Here is a 20,467-nt window from a genome sequence, read left to right on the forward strand (position 1 = left end):
GGAGGATTTCACGTTTGCACCACACTGCTTGTCGACAGGTTACTCTTCATCGGCCATCCGCTTCATCACAAACGAGCTTGGTCAAGAGCTCAGATCGTATTCAAGCGCACGGCTGCCTTTTTTTTTTTTCCGTCATTTTCAGACACACAATTTCTGTTTCAGACGTGGACAAAACGACACGGTGCTGCTCTCTAAAATCCTGTTACGAACTACATACAAAGACCAAAAAAAAGGTTTCAAATTCAGTTTCTTCAAATTCCTTACAAAACGACCCAAAATTTTGAGTAGTTGCTTCAGTTTTAACATGTTAGCATGGTGAATGAGACCACCCGATCCCCCCAAATCCCCCCGGATCACGTTGGACATTCACATTGCGTTAGAAAGGCCACGTTTACCAGTAAAAATAGGTTTTTCGAAATGAACGTACGCTGTGTTGCTTCTTGTAAATACCTTGAGTTTATCACTGTGTTTGTGTTTTGCTTAACCCTGATCGGATCAGGATGACCCATGACCTCTGGCCTGTGGCTGCTTTACCTCTTATTTAATAATTTGTCAAGGCGTTAGATGTTGCATGCTGATATGCGTGTATGAATAATACGCTGCGGCTGTGAAAACGGCAGCTCCCGCGTCCAACTCCTGCCAGGCATCTGATAAAGGCGCGTATGTTGCGGGGGAGCAGGACAGTAGCCGTTTCTTAATCCCCTCAGGGCGGTGAACGATAGGGTCCATCAGAGCTGTCTGAAACTCAGATCAGTCCGGTTCCGAGTTAATCCTGTTTATCCAGAAACGGCCATTATCTGCCGCTGCATGCCGACCCGAGCGTCTGCTTTCTGCGGCTCTTCTCCGGGGCGCAGGTGAGCGGGGCCCCCGCGCCTCACCTGCGGCGACCCCCCCGGCCTGGAGGTCGGCCCGTGTGCTCTGAGGCCTCTCTCACATCGCCTGGCGGCGCTGAGACTTGGATCGGAGCCGATAGCGGAGTTCAGCCTGAAGTGTGGGGGAGAGGCGCCATTCACAAAAAGCGGCAACGCGTGCAGCGCCAGCGATGTTTACACGTAAAGAGATGCGCTGAAAATGGCGGGAAGCCAGCGGAGCGCATTCCAGTGCAGCCCCCGGGGTCAGCTGGCAGCATTCCGCCGCACACAGGCCGCCCCGATAATCTGACCTTATCTCACCGCCAAAAACAATGTCACGGCTGAGATTTCTATTATTAAGTGGAATGAGGGTGCTAATGGGAAATAAGCTCGGGCGTGTCTGCTCTGCTTGTCAAATAAAAGAAGAAGATCCTCTGCATGTGTGTGTCATGCTAGTCAAAACAATTTGCGAATGCCTGTCTTCATTTAAATAAAAGTCCGGATCGCAGTGTCTGTGATTGCTCGAGAAAAGAAAACATTCACGGCGTAAAAGTACAATACTGGATCTATGGGGAACGTAAAATGTACAGTCTTCGTTAATAGACCGTTTGTATGTCTGCTGAATTGAGGTTTAATGCAAAAACAACTGTGTGGATTTTATCCAGTGGTGTACGATCTGCTCTCCTTATGTTCAAAGAAGAACCGTACAAGAAATGTTCCTGTTCAAGGAACTCTGGCAACCTGGAAAGTGCATGCACTACTTCATGTTAATATTGTATGCATATGGTGGTCCCACACGCCAGACTGTGCCTGAAAATCTCTCACACAGCATCTTCTCACACAACCTCTGTGCTGGGTTCATCATCACAAATATCGTAATAACCCAGCAACATTTTCCATTACTGCCTATCTGATTACATTCCAGGCCCGCCCTTTTCTTAGAATGACCCAAACGCCAATATTTTATCACATTTCGCAGTATTGACGCTGTCCCGCAGGATCGTGCAAGAAGATACATTTTTGAATGTCTTTTAGTTTTCTTTACATTTTAAAGCAATCGTGCATTTTGCTGTGTAAGAGCAAAAAAATGCATCCTCACACCTCCGAGGTTGTGAGTTTGAATCCCAGCTCGGACCTCTTGTGGGCGGAGTTTTCTTGATCTCCCCGTGTTGGTGCTGGTTTCCTCTGGGTTCTCCGGTTTCCTCCCACCAACCAAATGCATGTACAATAGGTGGATTGGCGACTCTTAACTGACCGTGGCTGTGAGTGTGAGTGGTGTGCGTATGTGCGCCCAGCCCTGGTTGAGTCCCCGCCCTGTACCCTGTGTCCAGGGATTGGCTCCGGCAGCAGTGACCCTGAATAACAGGACTAAATGGTAAATAATAGTGAAATTCGTAGTGAAAGAGTGATTTTATCCACCTTCTAACACACTTCGACACGCGATTTGGTGAAAGCATAAGTGAAAGTCATCCAATGGCTGTTTATTACATACTACTTCACAGATGCCAGTGCATTTAAGCCCCTGCCCACATGGAGCCCCATTGTGAGGGACAACCGAGGATCGGGGATCAGCATAAGGTCCATTACCGACGTGCAAGAACTGCTTTTACTGTGCAGCGTTGTTCTGAAACCAGTTTGGCTTCGCCTCTGTCTCCTCAGAGGGCTTGCAGTCATGCAGCGACTCCTTATCTGCTTCTTTCAGGCGGGCAAATCATGTATCGCTTCACACACTTTTTATCCGCAGACAAAGGGCTTCCTCCGGCTGAGTCAACTGAAGGCATCGCGACTTGACATCAAATTTAGGTTTTAAACGCATGACGATGGGGGCACTTTTGATCACAATCTGCTTATCGCCGCGTCTAACAATGTTTAGATGGCCCGCATGCTTCATGGAGGTTCCCAACCTGCCCTCTTATCTGCCGGAGTTTAAGTACAGTTGCAAGCATTGTCTGATGATGAGGAATGATGAATTCTCTCTCTTTTTTTTTTTTTTTAAATGCACCCGCTGAATAATTCAGCGGAAAAGAGGTGTGAAAACACAGAGTGGTATAAAAATGCAGTTTGTAGTGCCTTCAGCAGAGGCTGAAAATATCTTTATTAAGTATGGTACACATTGCGGTATATTAATTGTCTCCAGATTGTCCAGATTTTGTTTGTCTTGAGTCCCCGTCACCAGAGCCCAACAAATCCGCCCAGGTCGTAGCCGTACGGCCGGTACTGGTACGACCTGTACAGCGCGGCGAGGAAGTCGGAGCGGAGCGCGTCCTCCTCCGCGGCGGCTGCGGCGGCTGCGGCCTTCGGGAAGCCGTCGGCGGCCAGCTGCTTCCGCTTGGTCTTGTACCTCCGGTTCTGGAACCAGATCTTGACCTGCGTCTCGGTGAGGCGCAGCGCGGCGGCCAGGTGGGCCCGCTCGGGCGCGGACAGGTACTTCTGGCGGCTGAACTTCTTCTCCAGCTCCAGGACCTGCAGGTGCGTGAAGGCGGCCCGGGAGCGCTTGTGCTTCGCCGCGGCGCCGCTCGCGTCCGCCGGTAATCCGGAGTCCGGGGCCGCGGGGCAGTCGGGAGAATCTGGGGAGGAAAAAAAACGAACCAGCTCGGTCGGATTCTATATCAATTCCATCTGCGTGGAACTTTTACTAAAGATTTACACAACTTTCCGTCCCGCGTTCTCACCTGCTCGCTCGCCGCCGCTTTCCTCCCCGGACCGGTGCCTGCTCCGCCCGGCGCCGCCCTGCGTCTCCTCCGCAGGGACAGGATGTCCTCGATGAGGAAGGACGTCAGCTGCCTCTCCGACGCGGCCATCGCTGCGCTGGGGAGGAGGAGGAGGAGGAGGAGGAGGCTCAGAACATGACTGCCCGACTTCATCCTCGCCGCCGCTCCGCGCCGTTTAAGACGCGGCCGGAGGCGCGCCCGGGTCCGCGGGGCCTCGCCATTGGCCGGCGGCGCGGTGACGTCACGGACCTGCCGCGGCGCGGCTAATGATAAAAACAGACCCTCTCCAGCAGCGTCGTTCGTTAATTAAGAGCTTCTGGAATGTTCAACTCAAATCACGTGGCTTGTCACTAGTACGCATGTACAGTGCAAAAATAAAATAATTACAATTTTGCATGCAGAAAAAAGTTTAATTTATTTAAATAACATGCAAAGTGCCTGTTTTAATTTACTTCACTTTACTTTACTTAGCAGACGCTTTTATCCAAAACGACTTACAAGAGGAAGACGCCAGCAATTCTCATTCGGTTTCTATAGATTTTGAGTCACAAAACTAAGAGCCCTGATAAGGCCTAATTGATCAGGATAATAATGGGAATACTTGATCTACATATGACTCCATCAGTTTTTGCCCTTTGTTACTTAATAAAAAAGCCACATAATATCTTACTTGAATATATATGTGTAGATTATATTCAACCACACTCCCCCTTAACAACCGCTTTGTTAACCAACACTCATGATTGGGCACCAAATCCTCGTCCTGCTTTTTATGGCGTTTGAAGAAACCCAAGCCCGGGTTCACAGCAACCCTCATCCACGGCTTGTGAACGGGGAGATTTATTACGCAACTGGATAGCTGTATTATTCCCCGGCAGGGTCTGGGTGTCAGGCCGAGGGGATGGAGCCATGTGTCTCTTCCTGAAGCCGGCCTGTCAGGCGGGGTCAGGGTGGGTGGCCCTCACCCGTGGGGGCTAATGGGTTCAGCACATTTTGTGCCAGCTCCTCGGCTCACACACACACACACACACACACTCACATGCTGCTCCATGGCTGTTTGTTTGTTGGGTTCCCCCTGCACTCCTCTCTGACCTCTGCATGCTCGAGAGAGGGAAAGTGGGAGAAATGGGGACCGGAGACTGAGGGGGGGGGGGTTCTAGTTTTGAATAACAAGAAAGTCAGGGAGACGCATTGCAGCGTTGTCTCATATCCTAAAACTTTAGTTATTCTGTCAGCATGTCTTCTGTTGATCTGCGCTTTAAGTGGTATTTAAAATAATTACACGCTGTTAATTCTGACGAGTTGCTGTTGGGGTTAACTGTAGAAAAAGGTGCTTTGTGTAAAATCCAAGTGCAGCCAGCATGCGTTCATCAGGATTTTTTGTGAAGGCTTACTTCACTCATATCTAAGATGTTTTCATGTAAATATGGTATTTAAGATGTTTATGGAGATAATACTCACCCCCCTCACTCTACCTGCATGAGGCGCAGTTATTCATCAGATCGTCCTGCTGGATGATGCTTACCAATGCATTCTGCTTTAATTACAGAGTTCACGACCTGACACTGTAAGATAAGGTGTCCAGCATGGGCTGCTGTCCTTCTCCTGACCTGCTCGCGTCCCCAATACTAACGCGGTGGTACCCGAGTCAGAACCCAAGAGCTCCTCGCCACCAGATGAGTAGTTAGAGTCTGACCCCGTGGCCCAGGAAGTCATATGTCTTGTGGCCTACGTGACGTTGGCTACCATCGTGTGTTTTTGCACTGTGGGTGGACCTCGGCTATTCATCTTCTATCTTGTTTGTCTATTCTGCACCTACATGCTCCTTTAACTAGAAGTGGGTGCGCCAGAGACAGACGGGTGGCTGTGGTGGTGGCGCTGGGGGGTGCAGCTCCGTATTTGAGTGCAACTGTTAACTCGACAACTTACAACATATTCCGAATTTCATTTTATTGAAGTTGTGCTTGAATAAATATGCTACTCATTAAATTGCATTTATTGATAATAATTGTTTTGTTGTTTATCTGATGCGTGTAGATCATGAGGTGGCGATGGTTGGCTTGCAACACACCAGTGAACAAATTGTAAATTGAATTCAAATTAGGTCGCATGTGTGAAGTTGGATCAACCAATCAGAGCTTGCAAACAAAACAGTTACAGTTATTAAAGGAGGAAAAATTCGCCCAAGGCTATACTACACTTCAAAATGAAAAAGTCCTTTTCGTGTCTTTAAATCCTTTACTTCTCCTGGTGCTGTAGACAAGACTCGGACCCTTGTGACAGAAGCTTTGGACTCAAGTGTCCTCTAGTGGTGAAAGTGGAGGGCATATGCTATTGACGGCATACACTTTTTATTCGCCGTCATTCTTTAATACATTTACATTTACTATTACAGCATTTATAAGACACCCTTATCCAGAGGGACGTAAAATCGGAAGTTACGGGGACATTCGGGGTTAAGGGACACAATGGTAATAAATGGGGTCTGAACCTGGGTGCTCTGGTTCATGGCCGAGTGTGTTATTTCATAGTCATATAATTTACAGAATCTTTTACCGGTCTGGTGTTTGGGTCTTTCGAAATGTTCTTTCAAATTTTCATTGTGAGGAAACGTTTCTAGTGTAAGTGACTGTAGTTGAGGTGTAATATAATGGTGTGGCTGTGAAGTCTCCACCTCCTGCCTTCATCTCAGCTGATTCTGGGATCCACTGTGTTCTTTACCGGCATTTTCTTTTGGAAATCCGCACGCAAAGTGAATGCCAGCGTCCTAAACACACACCCGGTACACGTCGTCTTCAACAACCATTAACTTGAGCCTTTAATGAGACTTCAGGCAATGAGTGTATCTGCATTCATTTTTTTAATCTTTACATATCCGAGGGATGGTCTACAGTGTGTTGTTATTATAACGATCTTTATTACATGCATATTAAATGAGTCAGTGTATGTACGTGCCTGAAAAGAGAAAGTTGTTATGGTTACCACGGTTGTTAGGCAGCAGGGAAATATTATTTCAGATGCACGTTACATTTTATGTTTATGTTGGCGCTCAGCTGTCAAGGTGAGCTTTGAAAGGGTGGAGCCGCTCGGAATGTGGCTTCGGATGAGATGAGACGGTGAGACGCATCAGTCTGTCTGTCTGCTGAGTTCTCGTCCATTCCTCCAGTCCACCAGCAGCCCCGTGGCTGTAATATACGCCCTACCGGCAGGGGGAGGCAGAGGACCGGCCTTCAGGTTTATAAAAGTCGGCACAGGCGCAAATATTCAACGGGATGCTTATACGCTCTGTGTAAGTCTGTGTGTGTGTGTGTGTGTGTGTGTGTGTGTTTCTTTCTTTAGACCCCCGACGGGCCAGGCATGTGCCGAGCTCTCCCCCGGGACTGGTTGGGGCAGAAATGTCGCTGTTGCTTGACTGCTTGACAGGGTGAGTGGCAGCGCTGCCTTTAGCCCGCGGTCTTCCTCCTCCGAGCTTGTGTTTCGACGTGTTTGGTTCCCCTGGAGATTCCCCGCGGTGCGTGTGTGTGTCTTTTCACACTTCCGTGTCGCACAGTGCCGTCGTTTCACTGCGCTTTTCACTGCAGGATCAGTGGAAGGGGTTAAAAAAAGAGAGCTTGAAATAAACGTGGACATAAATAACCGCTTCGTGCTCCGAATCTAGATCGGCTCAGTCAAGGGGAAGAAGAAGTGAAAGTGAAGTGATTGGCATGGTGAAAGACTGCAGCACAGCACACGGTGACACAACGAAATGTGTCCTCTGCTTTTAACCATCACCCTTGGTAAGCAGTGGGCAGCCGTGACAGGCGCCGGGGAGCAGTGTGTGGGGACGATGCTTTGCTCAGTGGCACCTTGGCAGATCGGGATTCGAACCGGCAACCTTCCTTAACCGCTAGGCCACCGTAGTCAGAAGGTTGCCGGTCATGACTGCCCACTGCTCACCAAGGGTGATGGTTAAAAGCAGAGGACGCATTTCGTTGTGTCACCGTGTGCTGTACAGCAGTGTTTCACAAGGACAATCGCTTCACTATAAAATGTACGCAGGTATTCCATCATTAACAGACGTTTCATTATCATCATGAATAACGAAGAAGGACGTTTATTATCGCTCTCGTCGTCCTGTGTTATTTTTGGTTCTCCTGTTCCACCGTCTTTGTTCTCTCCACAGATTCCTCTCATTCTCCGTGTCGGTGTTTTGACAGGATGTCTCACTTCGTCCAACTTTGTTCGGGACAGGGACCTGCAGCACACCCACCACCCTCTCACCCTCTATACACTTTTCCCAGCGTGTTTATGTTTTTTATTGAAATGCTGCATCTGACATTGTTATCTGCACTATATGCCAATAATATAATATTCTATTTATAATAAACTAGTTAGTGTGAAAGAAAACTAGATTATCTGGAGAATTCAAATTCAAAATAATAATGCCTAGTAGTAGATTTATTATTATTAATATTATTATTATTACTACGAATAATTATACTGATAATTATTATTATTGTTATTATTATTATATTTTACTGCTGCTTTTCTGAGGAATGAGTTTGCTGTCTTCATCTTCCACATCGAAAACGCTCTTATTTTATATAGACGATAAATCGAAATGTCTTGAGTATTCGTGGTTTAATTTCAGGTCCTACGTGTGTCCATAACGCACATTTTACAAAAGAAACACTAGAATTTCACACGAGTAAGGAACTGGTCCCAGTTTCAAACACGAACACGGAATACGGGAGAAAAACCGCCCACGCTGGTATTTAAAGATTTGTCAGCACATTAAAGTGTAGACTAATTTGGAATAATTTGCTACATGCTCGTAAAATGGACTATTTCGTTTATTCACACGTTTCTTATTGAATACTTCGATTGCGGTTATCATGAAATCTATTTATTTTTATAAAAGCCACTTGTTGCTGGACTAATCGATCGAGCGATCGGCGTTTCCCACGTGATCCTGTTATTTCAGGAACGTGTTTGGATGCTTATCTCGGTCCGCGCGCCCTAATGTGTGTTAATGGGTGTTAATGAGCCCCGTCCTCGCACCCGCTTCCGACCTGCCGCCGCTTATCTGATGGGTGAAGTGGCCGCGGACTCCACACTGTCTGCAGCTCTCAGTCATCTCCACCCTCCACCCTCCATCTTCACCCTCCACCTCCACCTCCACCCTCGACCTAAACCCTCCATCTTCACCCTCGACCTAAACCCTCCATCTTCACCCTCCACCTCCACCCTCAACCTAAACCCTCCATCTTCACCCTCCACCTCCACCCTCGACCTAAACCCTCCATCTTCACCCTCCACCTCCACCCTCAACCTAAACCCTCCATCTTCACCCTCCACCTCCACCCTCGACCTAAACCCTCCATCTTCACCCTCGACCTAAACCCTCCATCTTCACCCTCCACCTCCACCCTCAACCTAAACCCTCCATCTTCACCCTCCACCTCCACCCTCGACCTAAACCCTCCATCTTCACCCTCGACCTAAACCCTCCATCTTCACCCTCCACCTCCACCCTCGACCTAAACCCTCCATCTTCACCCTCCATCTCCACCTTTACTGACCATCTCCATCGTCCTCATCCACCCTCCATCTCCACCCTCCATCCTGCACTGATGGTGGCTGTCAGACCTTCTAGTTGCACTAGATCTATGCTGTAAATCTGATATCGGTCTCACCGGCAGATATAAAATGTCGCTATAAAGGACTATAATTCTGGTTTAGAAGAGTTCGGGCCCCGGGGCGGGAGGTGTGGGGGTTAAAGCGGAGCAGAGTCGCCCTGTCTGCCGACTTGTTTACCTCTCCTCTCCTGTCTTATCTCCATCACTGCCATTGTTCCGCCGCCATTACCCCCCCGGTCTGATTACGGGTTAAGATTAGGGGCGGATTAACCAATTAACGGAGGCGCCGAGCGCCTGCGCAGTTACGCGCTGAAAAAAAAAGTTTTATCCAAGTTAACAAACCCAAAAGTGAATTTTTTAGAATGGATTCACGTGCATTAAGTTAAACCTTAATTGATGGATACGGAACAGCAAGTTATCAATAATTCAATACTACACACACTGCTACCCGGGTGGTAGTAGCCTAGTGGGTAACACACTCGCCTATGAACCAGAAGACCCAGGTTCAAATCCCAGTTACTACCATTGTGTCCCTGAGCAAGACACTTAACCATAAGTTTCTCCAGGGGGGGACTGTCCCTGTAACTACTGACTGTAAATCGCTCTGGATAAGGGCTTCTGATAAATGCTGTAAATGTAAATGATCAAACAGTTCTGGGGGAAAATAAATAACTAGATGAATAAATAACAAATATGACGTCGAACTGTACGTTGGAGAAAAAAATCCCTTCGAACGTTTATGATACGGTGATGTCTTTTCTGGACGGATTAAACACACTCCCTGATGTAATTGTGATTTTTTTGGGGGGGGTCTCTGCTGAACACACGAATACTGAATGACCGTGACGATGAACAGCAGCGGTTTAGCATGTTACTGCGGCACCAGATGTCGGATTAATATGGAGCGCGGATGCAGTCTTCTGACAATTTAAAAAAATATATGTTTAAACTCTCACATGCGTTTGGAATTAAATTTGGCATTTATTCAAGATTACACACACACACACACACACACTCATTCAAATACATATATATATACATACATGCACATTCACATGCCGACTGCTGGTGTAAATGTTCAGGGTAATTTAGAAATGTCTAAATTACCCTGAACATTTATACCAGCAGTCGGCATGTGGGAAAACAACGTGCATTAAAAAAACATGAAATGACTGTAAATGTCTGTGGTACCTGGAATATGATATTCATGACGGAACATCTGCACGCAACAATTGGTCTGTAGATTCGCTGGAACGATGCTGTGTTCATTATCAGAAGATCTCGGTAGAGCTTAAAGATGCAATAAAACCGCCTGGATCCACACAGGAGATGTTATTTCAATCTTGGTCAATTACTTTTTTTAATTCCACTTTGTAAGTGATCCGTTCAAACCCATGGAGACGTTTGAACAGTCGCGTATGAAAGAATCAGTTCACTGAATCGTTTCATTTAAAACCGCCTGAATTTGCTAGAGGTTCCACAGCAGCTCGTGTCCCGCGTCCCGCGTCCAGTCTTTCCCGGCTTCCGCCTCGCCGGCCTCCGAGAGCATCGCGGGGTTCCTGGCGGGGTACCCGCAGCCGTACCCCGGGCAGTAGCTGTCGTAGGAGCACGGCCCCGGCGGCCCCGGCGGCGGCGGCGCGTCGTAGCGGGCGACGCAGGGCCGGCCGTCGCGGACCAGCACGGGCACCGCCACCCTCCGCGGGGCCAGCTGCAGGGACCGGTCCTGCCGCTGCCGCTTGCACTTGTACCTGCGGTTCTGGAACCAGATCTTCACCTGCGTGGGGGTGAGCTTCAGCGCGGCGGCCAGGTGGTGGCGCTCGGGCGCCGACAGGTACCGCTGCTGCTTGAAGCGCCGCTCCAGCTCCAGGACCTGGGTCTGGGAGAACAGGACCCTCGGCTTGCGGCGCAGCCGCGGCTTCCGGCCGCCGGGTTCCGCCAAGTCCGAGGCGCAGGACCCTGCGGACACGTGGAACGTTCAACACGCGCGGGGACAGCAGGCTGGACTCTGCATATGAGATATTGTTTCATGCTGTATCGATGCTTCTCGGTGTGTCGGTTCGGTGTCGGTTCCTGGCCAATGAACGCGATTCGTTTTGCTCTCGTGAATTTGTGGGTCGCACGAAAGTGAATAAGATATCGCCACTTCAATTTACTTATTTCGTTTTTAGTATTTACAGTGTTTTCTCGTTTTATTTGATTGTTTTTTTTATTTCGCCTTCTAAAATGTACCGAGCGACGAATTCTGGAACATTTCGTTTTTTCTGAACACTTAACCGACCCAAACTCGTGCATAACTAACGATCAAGAACCGCAAGATTTTTTGGGGGATTTAAAACACGATTTACCGCCCACCGTGACCACGTTTACACCGTTTACCTCCAATTAAACGGCGTCCTTTAAAAGTCTTCTGGCGGCTCCATATTCCCATCCCAATAAAAAAGAAAATCCCGCCCCTGGGACGTTCTGGTGGGAATTAGACGCCATGGCTGGGTTTGTGAGCTCGGTATACACTTTATATATTTAGGATCCACAAACATCGTCAAATGCGCTGCAAACTTTGATCCATTATTCATTTTACTCATAACATAACACAATACAATCTAATATAAGAATGTCCAGATTATAAGACATTCGCCTCTGCTCACCCACCTTCATTAAAGGCCTAATTAGCGTGTAAAACGGATGGTGATAATTACCCGCGTCTCCGTGCGTCTCCTCCCCGGTCGGGCAGCTGTAGGATCCCGCCAGGAGGATCTCCAGCGGCGCGTCGTGGCCGCGCTGCGCGCCCCCGTGCTGGCCGAGCCGCTGCTCCAGGTTGAGGATGTCCTTCACGGAGAAGGGCGTGGAGGTCGCCGGGCTGGGCAGCATCGCTCCGGCGGGGGACACGGAGCTTCGGAGCTGAAGCTGTCGCATGAAGACGCAGACCAGGCGTCGCACGGCGCGCACCACGTGGCTGCGCCCCGCTTCTTATCCGCCCTGCGTGGTGACCACACCCTTCCTGGGGTTCCAGCTCTCACACGTCTGGCTGCTCACGCTGCCTGTATATTGAATTATGTAGGATCATACATCAAATGAGAACATTTCTAATGATCTGGTTTTAAACCCCGTTTAGCATGAAAAAAAATCCAGAATGAAATAACAGCAAGTTAACGTTCTGATGAAGCCCTGTTACTCAAAACTACCAGAAATAATTTCATATGAGAATATGAATAAATGAAAAGGACCCTTTACTAATCCAGTTAAAGTGTAGATACACGAGGTAAAATCCAGCATAAGTTCTACCTTTAAAACACCATGCACTCCAGTAAAAGTACAAAAGTATTTGCCTTCAGCACCCAAATGGAAAACGAACAGTGATTTATCAGGGTTCTAAATGTTCCGGTACTAGATTTTCCTTTTTAACAGATGAAGCGCAGTGGCTGAGGAATAAAGGTTTAGTTGCAAACCTGGCCTGGAACTTGGGTTTGTGTGAATTGGGAAGGTGACGTCGTTGTGGGCGGGGCCTGTCATCATCGTGGGCGTGGTTTCTACCTGCTCAACGTGAAGCTTTGTCTGCTGCACTGAACGCGAGAGGAGGGTTGCGAAATGCTTCCTGTATAGCTGTATGTCGTCTTTGTGACCATCAGATTTAAATAGTCTCCACTTAGAGCAAAAATATTTCATAATTACACTAGATGCCGTTGCAAACATTATAATCTTATAATGCACCGAAAATAAGGCTTATAATGTAAAAGAAATCGATCTTATTTGGACTGTCTGAACTTGCTCACAGCCGTGTTTAAAAAGAGCTTTTTTCCCTGTAAAATAAATCCCGGTTTTATTAAAAAAAGTTGCAGATTCCCACCGACATTCAGCAGACCGCCAGAGACAGATTCGTGACGGAGTTGCGCAGATTGCGTGTTAAAAAACACCACGTTATTACACCAGTTATTTCACCGTATCAATAAAAAAGTTTCGGCATAATACAGTGGAGTAAAAAGTAAAAAGTCTCTCCAAAGGGAAATTCCACGTGAAAAAAGGTACTTTAGTGCAGTAATGAGTGACATTTTTTTTTTGTCATTACTTCATATTCAAAAAAAAAAAAAAAAAAAATCTGTCCCGGACACCCCAGCCCAATTTAGTACTTTAAATACTTTTTAATATTATTATTTCTTTAAAATCGAATTAATATTATTATTTCCATTCTATTATTTAGTTGTCAGGTTTTTTTAATAGTATCCGTTAAGCCCCAGCCTGATAAACCATAAACCATAAATCATAACGCATTTTTACAGCTTTTACTGCGTAATTAGAACGACCACAAGACAAATATGAACTATAGCGACTGTTCAGCAATATGCTTTTATTTTTAACATGAAACACAGACACTTTTTTTCCCAATAATAATTGCATCTTTTGAGGAAGTGATTCATTTGTCACCACCGTGCGTGACGTGTCGCGGCGCGACAACAAACAGAAACCCGAGCCGCGACGTGGAGTGGCCGCGGCGCCAGGCCGAGATGCTTGGCTGAGGCTGAGAAGGTCCATCCTCCCCTCCCTCCCTCCTCTCGCCTGTCTGCTGTGAAAATGGATTCTGTTTTACACTGAAGACAGATATGTAAATGAGTATGATTCTGCATTAATGATTACATATTGCAGATGACACGGAGGGTGGGTGTTTTTGTGAGATTTGTCTCCTGTCAGGGCGGGGCTGTTAACATGCCCGGTCAGGCTGTCCTGCCTTCTTTACTCTGCACCCGGTTCAGCTTTTTATGAGAAGCCTCAGTAATCTCATTTGAATTTGGTTAAGTTCAACGTTCAGTTGACTGAACGTTTCTGTGGAATATTAAAGCTGAACACAATTTTTTTCCCGGATAATAACGATCAGTGACCGTCCTTTACCCGACCGGCCTGGGGTGGGGCTGGATACGGAGATCTACGGTTACAGCGCATTCATCTGGACAGGCACGGGCCATCAATACACCATAATAATAACTGGACGGGCGAGTGTAACCTATATTTCACTCCTCCCCCGGGCCAGGGTGTGATTGAAAACGTCCCTTTTTTATGTGTTGGAGGGTATTTGTGCGTCCTCTCATCTGCTAAAACCGAGTCAATCACCTGAAGCACGAGGCGCTCAGTAACAAGCTGCCTCTTAAGTAGAGAGCTGCAACACAACAGCGTGCCATCTGATGCCACCTGGACCAAACAGCCCTCCTCACCGACGCCTCAGACCCTCGGCGGCCACAGAGGCTGTCAATCAGAAGGTCCCCGTGCAGAATGCCCCGCATATGAGGTTACAGTAGCCCAAAAAAAAAAAGGCGAGAGCCGCTCGGAGGATCTCGAGTAACGTTTTGATGAAGATCTCGGGTGACAAATTGGTTAGGGGAGAGGGCCCTTGGTCTGGGCTCAATGAGGGCCGAAGCCTTCTCTCCTTACAGAGGCCATCAGCTCCCTTTTTCACGTTATGATTAATTAGGGTACTTTGTGGTGAACGTTACTTAACCGGCGTCTTGTGTTACGGAGACGGGACAAACGGCCGGATTAAGGGAGGCCGTCCTGCTGGAAGGCCGGAGGAGACGATCCGGGCCGTCCGGGCGCGCCGGTCGCCGCGCTGAGCTCCAAGATTTCAGACTTCACAGGTGTGGGGCAATTAAGTCATTTAGCCATCAACCTGAACGGCCTGAGATCCTTCCGAAAGCTTCCCATCAGCCCCGCAGCGGCACTCACGGCTTGTCAGTCACTACGTGACATGCTCCAGCCCTGTGAAAGCATCTTAATGTCGTCACGGAAGCAAGGAGTTAAGCCACAAGCAGGAAAGTGTACGAACGGAATGCTAACCAGTTCTAAATTAGATCCGATTTCGGAATGGGATTTGAAGACCTCTGAGCTGAACGCAGACACAAATTCATTTCCATTTGACTTTGGAAACATGACAGAGTGGAGCAAAAAAAGCACTTTATCTTAAATGTGTATCTGGAATGTTAAAAGGCGCCCGGTGGTGGGCCTGGGCCCTGGGGTGTTCCTGGGACGGGCTCCGGCACCCACGGCCCTGCAGTCGATCGGGCCGATTCTGAGAGTTGCTTGCTTTTGGCCTGATGAATCCCAGATAGACAAGCGCTGTTATTATCGTGGTCTTCAGACTATGAAAAGTACAAATGTGCAGTTTCCAGTAAATTTTACCCTCATGTTACCCCGTCACACAGCTTAAAAGAAATTAAACGTTTAAAACGTTAAAAAATAAGCAGAATTATGAACAACAACAGATATGTCTTATATAATATTAACCCTTTATATCTGAGGGTTTAATGAAGGATCATTGCAGTCTGAGTCCACGTTTACCTTGTTTAAGGTGATAATGAGGTAATTCAGTTCTACATACTGACTAATGAATATAACAGGGAGGTGTAACACCTTAACCCCCCCAGTCCCACTTTCTCTTGCTCGCCGGTGAACAGTGTGCAGTTTTTCATCCCTGCAGGAACGTTACGTTTTTATCGTGGAGAGTCACCATCCAGAATGAATGGCTGAAATGAAGCGGGTTGCAGTTTGGTCTCCTGGTCAGATGCAACATGTGACTGTTTCGGGAAGAAGGGGGTGTGGGGGGATGTAAGTTAGGGGCCAAATGCCTTAGAGCAAATCTTCTCAGCCCCCGCCCCATCTTCATTAGCCCCGGGCGTTTCTCAAAGGACTAAAAGACGAGCAGGGTTCTGGCAGGTGCTCCTGAGGCCCAGTGTGTATTACTGTACATCCCCGAAGAAAAGCCTGAAAGTGAAGTGAAAGTGATTAGTTGTCACACGTGCCACACCACAGCACACCACAGCACCCAGTGTGGAGTTCATTTTGGACAGTGATGACTCCTGGCTTAAGCTAGCGGTGGTGGCCTAGCGGTTAAGGAGGCTGCCCCATAACCAGAAGGTTGCCGGTTCGAATCCCGATCCGCCAAGGTGCCACTGAGGTGCCACTGAGCAAAGCACCGTCCCCACACACTGCTCCCCGGGCGCCTGTCATGGCTGCCAACTGCTCACTCAGGGCGATGGGTTAAATGCAGAGGACAAATTTCACTGTGTGCACCGTGTGCTGTGCTGCTGTGTATCACAAGTGACAATCACTTCACTTCACAGCTTTGTGAGAAATCTTCTATGTTCAGCCAGCGTTGAAGGGCTCCCCCTTGCGGCCAAAGTTTCTGTGACGGTAAAGTGGCAATACAGAGACCTTAATTTGTGACAAAGTTTACATATTTATTATATCAGTTCCACAGAATGATGCATTAAATAATTATTGGTATTTGCAGTGTTTTGTTTCGTGTCTTTCGTATCACATTGTTTGTACAGGCATAGTTCTTCACCCAGTCCTGTGTGTATCTCAGCTAATTTGTATTTTCCTTTTTTTTATTTCAGTGTGAATGCCTCTTCATCCACCACCAAAAAAACCCAAAATAAACAGTAAAGATTTTTCTAATAACCCCTTCACACACCTTTCACAATGGCAAAGTGAATCATTTACAGTTCTGCCCACCGACCATCCCTGGTGGGTACGATGGTACTGCTGGTAAACAAGTGTTAACCCATGCGGACTTCTTAAATTGTCCAAATCATCCCTTTCATCACGATGAGCCGTTGGTGAAGTTCAGCAGAGTTGGCCACTCGGTACCAGGTACACGGTGCAGCCACTAGATGTCTCTACAAGGCTTCCTGAAAGACTACATGAACACATACCACATACAGATACACATATATATTGTGAGAGCATAAGAGCGATAGATAGATAGATAGATAGATAGATAGATAGATAGATAGATAGATAGGAGCTTGAAGGTGCTGAGTTGTCAAGCAGTGTCTTTTTTCTTTTTGCAAGTGTAACAATCGCCTGGGGGTGAACATTAAGGCTGTTCACCACACTCTTGCTCTTGCTGGTTCTTGCTGCTTTTGACAGTATGGGCCAATTTCCTCTCTGCTGAAGGTGGGTTTTTCTCCTGTACATGGCAAAGAAATCCAGTGATCTAATATGATTTAATATGAATTGGAATATGAATCTGTGAGCAACTTCACAGTCAGATCCATGTCTGTCAACAAGGAAAACATTGGTTTTTCAGACTTTCTGCACCACAAACAGTAATAATTTAAGTGTGTCTACATTCTCATGTGTATAATTACGTATAACTGCCTTTGCTGGCCTCAGAAAACCCACAATCATCATGTGCACCAAACGTGGGATTTTTAACATTCACCCACTCAGGAATTGAGCGTTAGAAATCAGTGAAAGCCCAACGCTGCTCTGTGGAAAGCACGTGTAATCCTCTCACCACAAGCATACCATTAAGGGCTGAGTTCAGCCCATCCAAAATGAAATATTGCCATCTTGTGGAGCATGAGGTGCATGCTTTGGTACGCAGGGCCCCAGCAACATGGAGAAATTGCTCATATTCATTTTTTTTTTTAACCAACAGCAAAGACATTTTGGCTCCATGTATTTAATGTGCCAAAAGAAATTTTTTATTTATCTGTCAAAAGCTCACATAAGGACAGACCAGCTCAGCACTGGACTGGGCAAGGAAAAGTCATTGGAAAAAGATAAGGGCGAAGGCTCCAAATCCGGGAAAGGCAAAGTATATTAGACATTTTTGGTCTGGTTGTCTGATTGCCCTCCATACAAATGGCGGGATAAGGGACGTACGCCTCTGCACAAAGTCCCGTGACCGGCTTGGGAGGCTGTGAACTCTCCTTGGCTTTAGTCGCGTTACGTAATCCGGCGGCGCGGCGAAGGGCTGAAATCGTGTGCTCACCGTCCTTCCGGTGTTGAATGGAATCGTTGGTGGAGGCATGCCAGTGTGGATACAGAGCGAAGCTTGTGTCTGTTGGTTTTTTTTTGCCTTGTTCGGGGGGGGTTTAGCCCTGTAACAGGAGACAACTTTCAGGGGCAAGTCAGGGTGTAAGGCTGACATAGCCGTCGAATGAGATTTTTGGGAAGCCGTGGCTGAAACGGTCTTGTTGAGACATTTTGCGGCCCCGAATAGCCACACGATAACCGATAGATTGTTCCAGAAACGCCCCCCCCCCCTGAATAAAGGGCGCAAAAAAAAAACATGCGCTTGGGTTCTCCACAATCTGTGCTTCGCTTTACAATTCGTCATGCTACAGCTCATTCACTGTCGCCATTGCTGCACGATCTGTTTATCTGCGACGTGAAGCTTCATGGCCCTTGCTTTAAATAGAACTAAAAGCCCCTATCTGAGAAATCCACTCCCTGCACTGCGGTGCGGAGAGTTTGGCGAGGCAGGGATGCCAGCCTAATCAAGGTTTTAGTGTTATTAGGTGCTACCTTTATTGCAATGATTGTATTTCATCTCTTCGCAGGCTCATACTTGGCAACCGCAGGCATGGGGTACATTCTTCTATTGGACGTTTCAGAGTCACGTTCGTTAGAGGGACGTCATGCTTCCCCGCTCCTTCCTTTTATGGTGCCTGGTGATCTCAGGGTCTTTGGAAGACGTACGTTTGTAGTATTCTTCCCTGGGTGAAACAAGGAAGACCACGTCTCCCAGTGTCCCCCCGTGCACGGCACAGCTTGTACTTGAACTCTTAACTGTAACTCTAACACGGCGACCTCCCTTTGAGCTCTTGTTGATCAGAATGAGGTCCAATGCACTGGAACTGTAACCTCGGTTTTCTATCAAGCAGATGCCTTTCACAGCCAGGGTTTTGGAAAAGATGGGGGTGCAGAGGGTCAGAGAGAGGTGAGCGTGGCGGCTGCGTTCGCCTGAGTATCGAGCCAATAAAGGACTCCATGAAGAGGCCTTTAAAAACACAGATCCCACACAGAACCAAGGCCATTAACCAAGTGAACTATATTACTGCTATTTCAACAAATGTAAGATGGTAGGGATGCAATGGTAAAAACCTACACTAAATCTGGTTCATATTTTGGCATTGAAAGCAATATTAAAATGTGTATATGCAATGCAAATATATTTAACTAGTAGAATAGACAAAAACTATTTGTTCTTTTATTCAAACCCCTTTCACACATAAAACAAGGTTATCTTTTTATTATATTATTGTTACCACTCAAAAATACTCTACCCCATGTTTCTGCTGTCACATTCTGCTGTATAAAGAAAGTGCATCCAAAGGCTGCTTCTCGGCCACTTGCTAACCCAAAAAGCGCATTCTGAAATTAAAATTACGCTGTAAATGCAGATTGAAGAAGTCAAATCATCAGTGCGACCGTACAGCAGACACGGGAAACCACAATACTGCGCAATAATAATGCAATTCCATGTGAGGAAATAGTGTTTCGTCTCGTTCTTGTCAACGAGAAAATGAAGAGACATTTAACTACAGCTTCGGAAACCGCATTTAGTCTAGTTTTTATTCCTCAAAAATATTACATGATATATTTTGCTATAGTTATTGGTTCATTACCAAAGGTATTTCGTCAAAAATTTTGATGAAGAAAATAACATTACCTTTGTTTCACGACTTAATTCACACATTGTGAGTTTAACATAAAATGAATCGAAATACGCGCAGTAACAGAAAACAGGCATGGCGGCCAAAAACGCTAACTTAACGTAACCTCTCAGACAGGTCTGAAAGTGCTGACATACGGGACTAACAGACTAACAGATGAGTGACAATGGAGGGAGGAGAGCGGAGGCTTAAATAATAAGAAAAACATGAAGGTAATTATGCAGACCAGACAAGGATATGGTACCATGTGACAGCGTGCAATATATTGTCTCCCTATAAGACTTCAGGACCAAGAATCCAAAAGAGGGGCCAAATGGGATGTTTTGAAATGAGCCATTTTATACAGTGTTTGCTGTTGTGTGGATGCCCGGTCAAGGTCCAGAGAAAAATCCCACCAGACCCAAATCACTTCTTCTGTATTATATTTCACAGTCTTGATGTCCTGGGGGGGTCTCTCAGTAAAGTAAGATTAACCACAATCTGTTCCTGCTTTTTAATCAGCCCTGCCCTGGTTTTGCTCTCACTCTGCCGGGTAGCAGCTTTCGATTATAGCAAGTGAAAGGACAATTTGGGCACGTTCGCATGAGAACATGTGTAATGGAAGCATCAAAATGCAACAGTGCACAGGTGAAGCATTTCTGAGCTGGACGCCACTGCTGGAGATTACGCCGTTGGAGTCCTGCAAGAGGAACATGCAGGAAGAGTCGCTGAGCTGCCGCTGCAGCATCACCTATTCCTGTGAGCAAGTGCGGCGAATGAGAAGGCCCTGCAGCACTCTTTCAAATTGGCATGAAATTATCTCCCTCCCCACTGACAGAGATAGCAGCCGGAGCTCC

General features: G+C 47.1%; 2 protein-coding genes across 2 annotated transcripts; both read right to left on the reverse strand.

Moving 5' to 3' along the window:
• Nucleotides 1-2,613: 2,613 nt before the first annotated feature.
• On the reverse strand, nucleotides 2,614-4,662 carry nkx3-1 (NK3 homeobox 1). Its single transcript, XM_028996417.1, has 3 exons — nucleotides 4,655-4,662; nucleotides 3,524-3,726; nucleotides 2,614-3,418 (listed from the first exon to the last, which is right to left on the reverse strand). Exons 1-3 carry the CDS (start codon nucleotides 4,660-4,662, stop codon nucleotides 3,021-3,023), a joined length of 609 nt encoding a protein of 202 aa, XP_028852250.1. The 3' UTR covers nucleotides 2,614-3,020.
• Nucleotides 4,663-10,643: 5,981 nt separating this feature from the next.
• nkx2.7 (NK2 transcription factor related 7) lies at nucleotides 10,644-12,079 on the reverse strand. Its single transcript, XM_028996909.1, has 2 exons — nucleotides 11,877-12,079; nucleotides 10,644-11,136 (listed from the first exon to the last, which is right to left on the reverse strand). The coding sequence occupies exons 1-2, from the start codon at nucleotides 12,046-12,048 to the stop codon at nucleotides 10,649-10,651; spliced, it is 660 nt and encodes a 219-aa protein (XP_028852742.1). The 5' UTR covers nucleotides 12,049-12,079; the 3' UTR covers nucleotides 10,644-10,648.
• Nucleotides 12,080-20,467: the final 8,388 nt, after the last annotated feature.

The sequence above is a fragment of the Denticeps clupeoides genome, chromosome 11 (assembly GCF_900700375.1).
Source record: "Denticeps clupeoides chromosome 11, fDenClu1.1, whole genome shotgun sequence".
Lineage (NCBI taxonomy): Eukaryota > Metazoa > Chordata > Actinopteri > Clupeiformes > Denticipitidae > Denticeps > Denticeps clupeoides.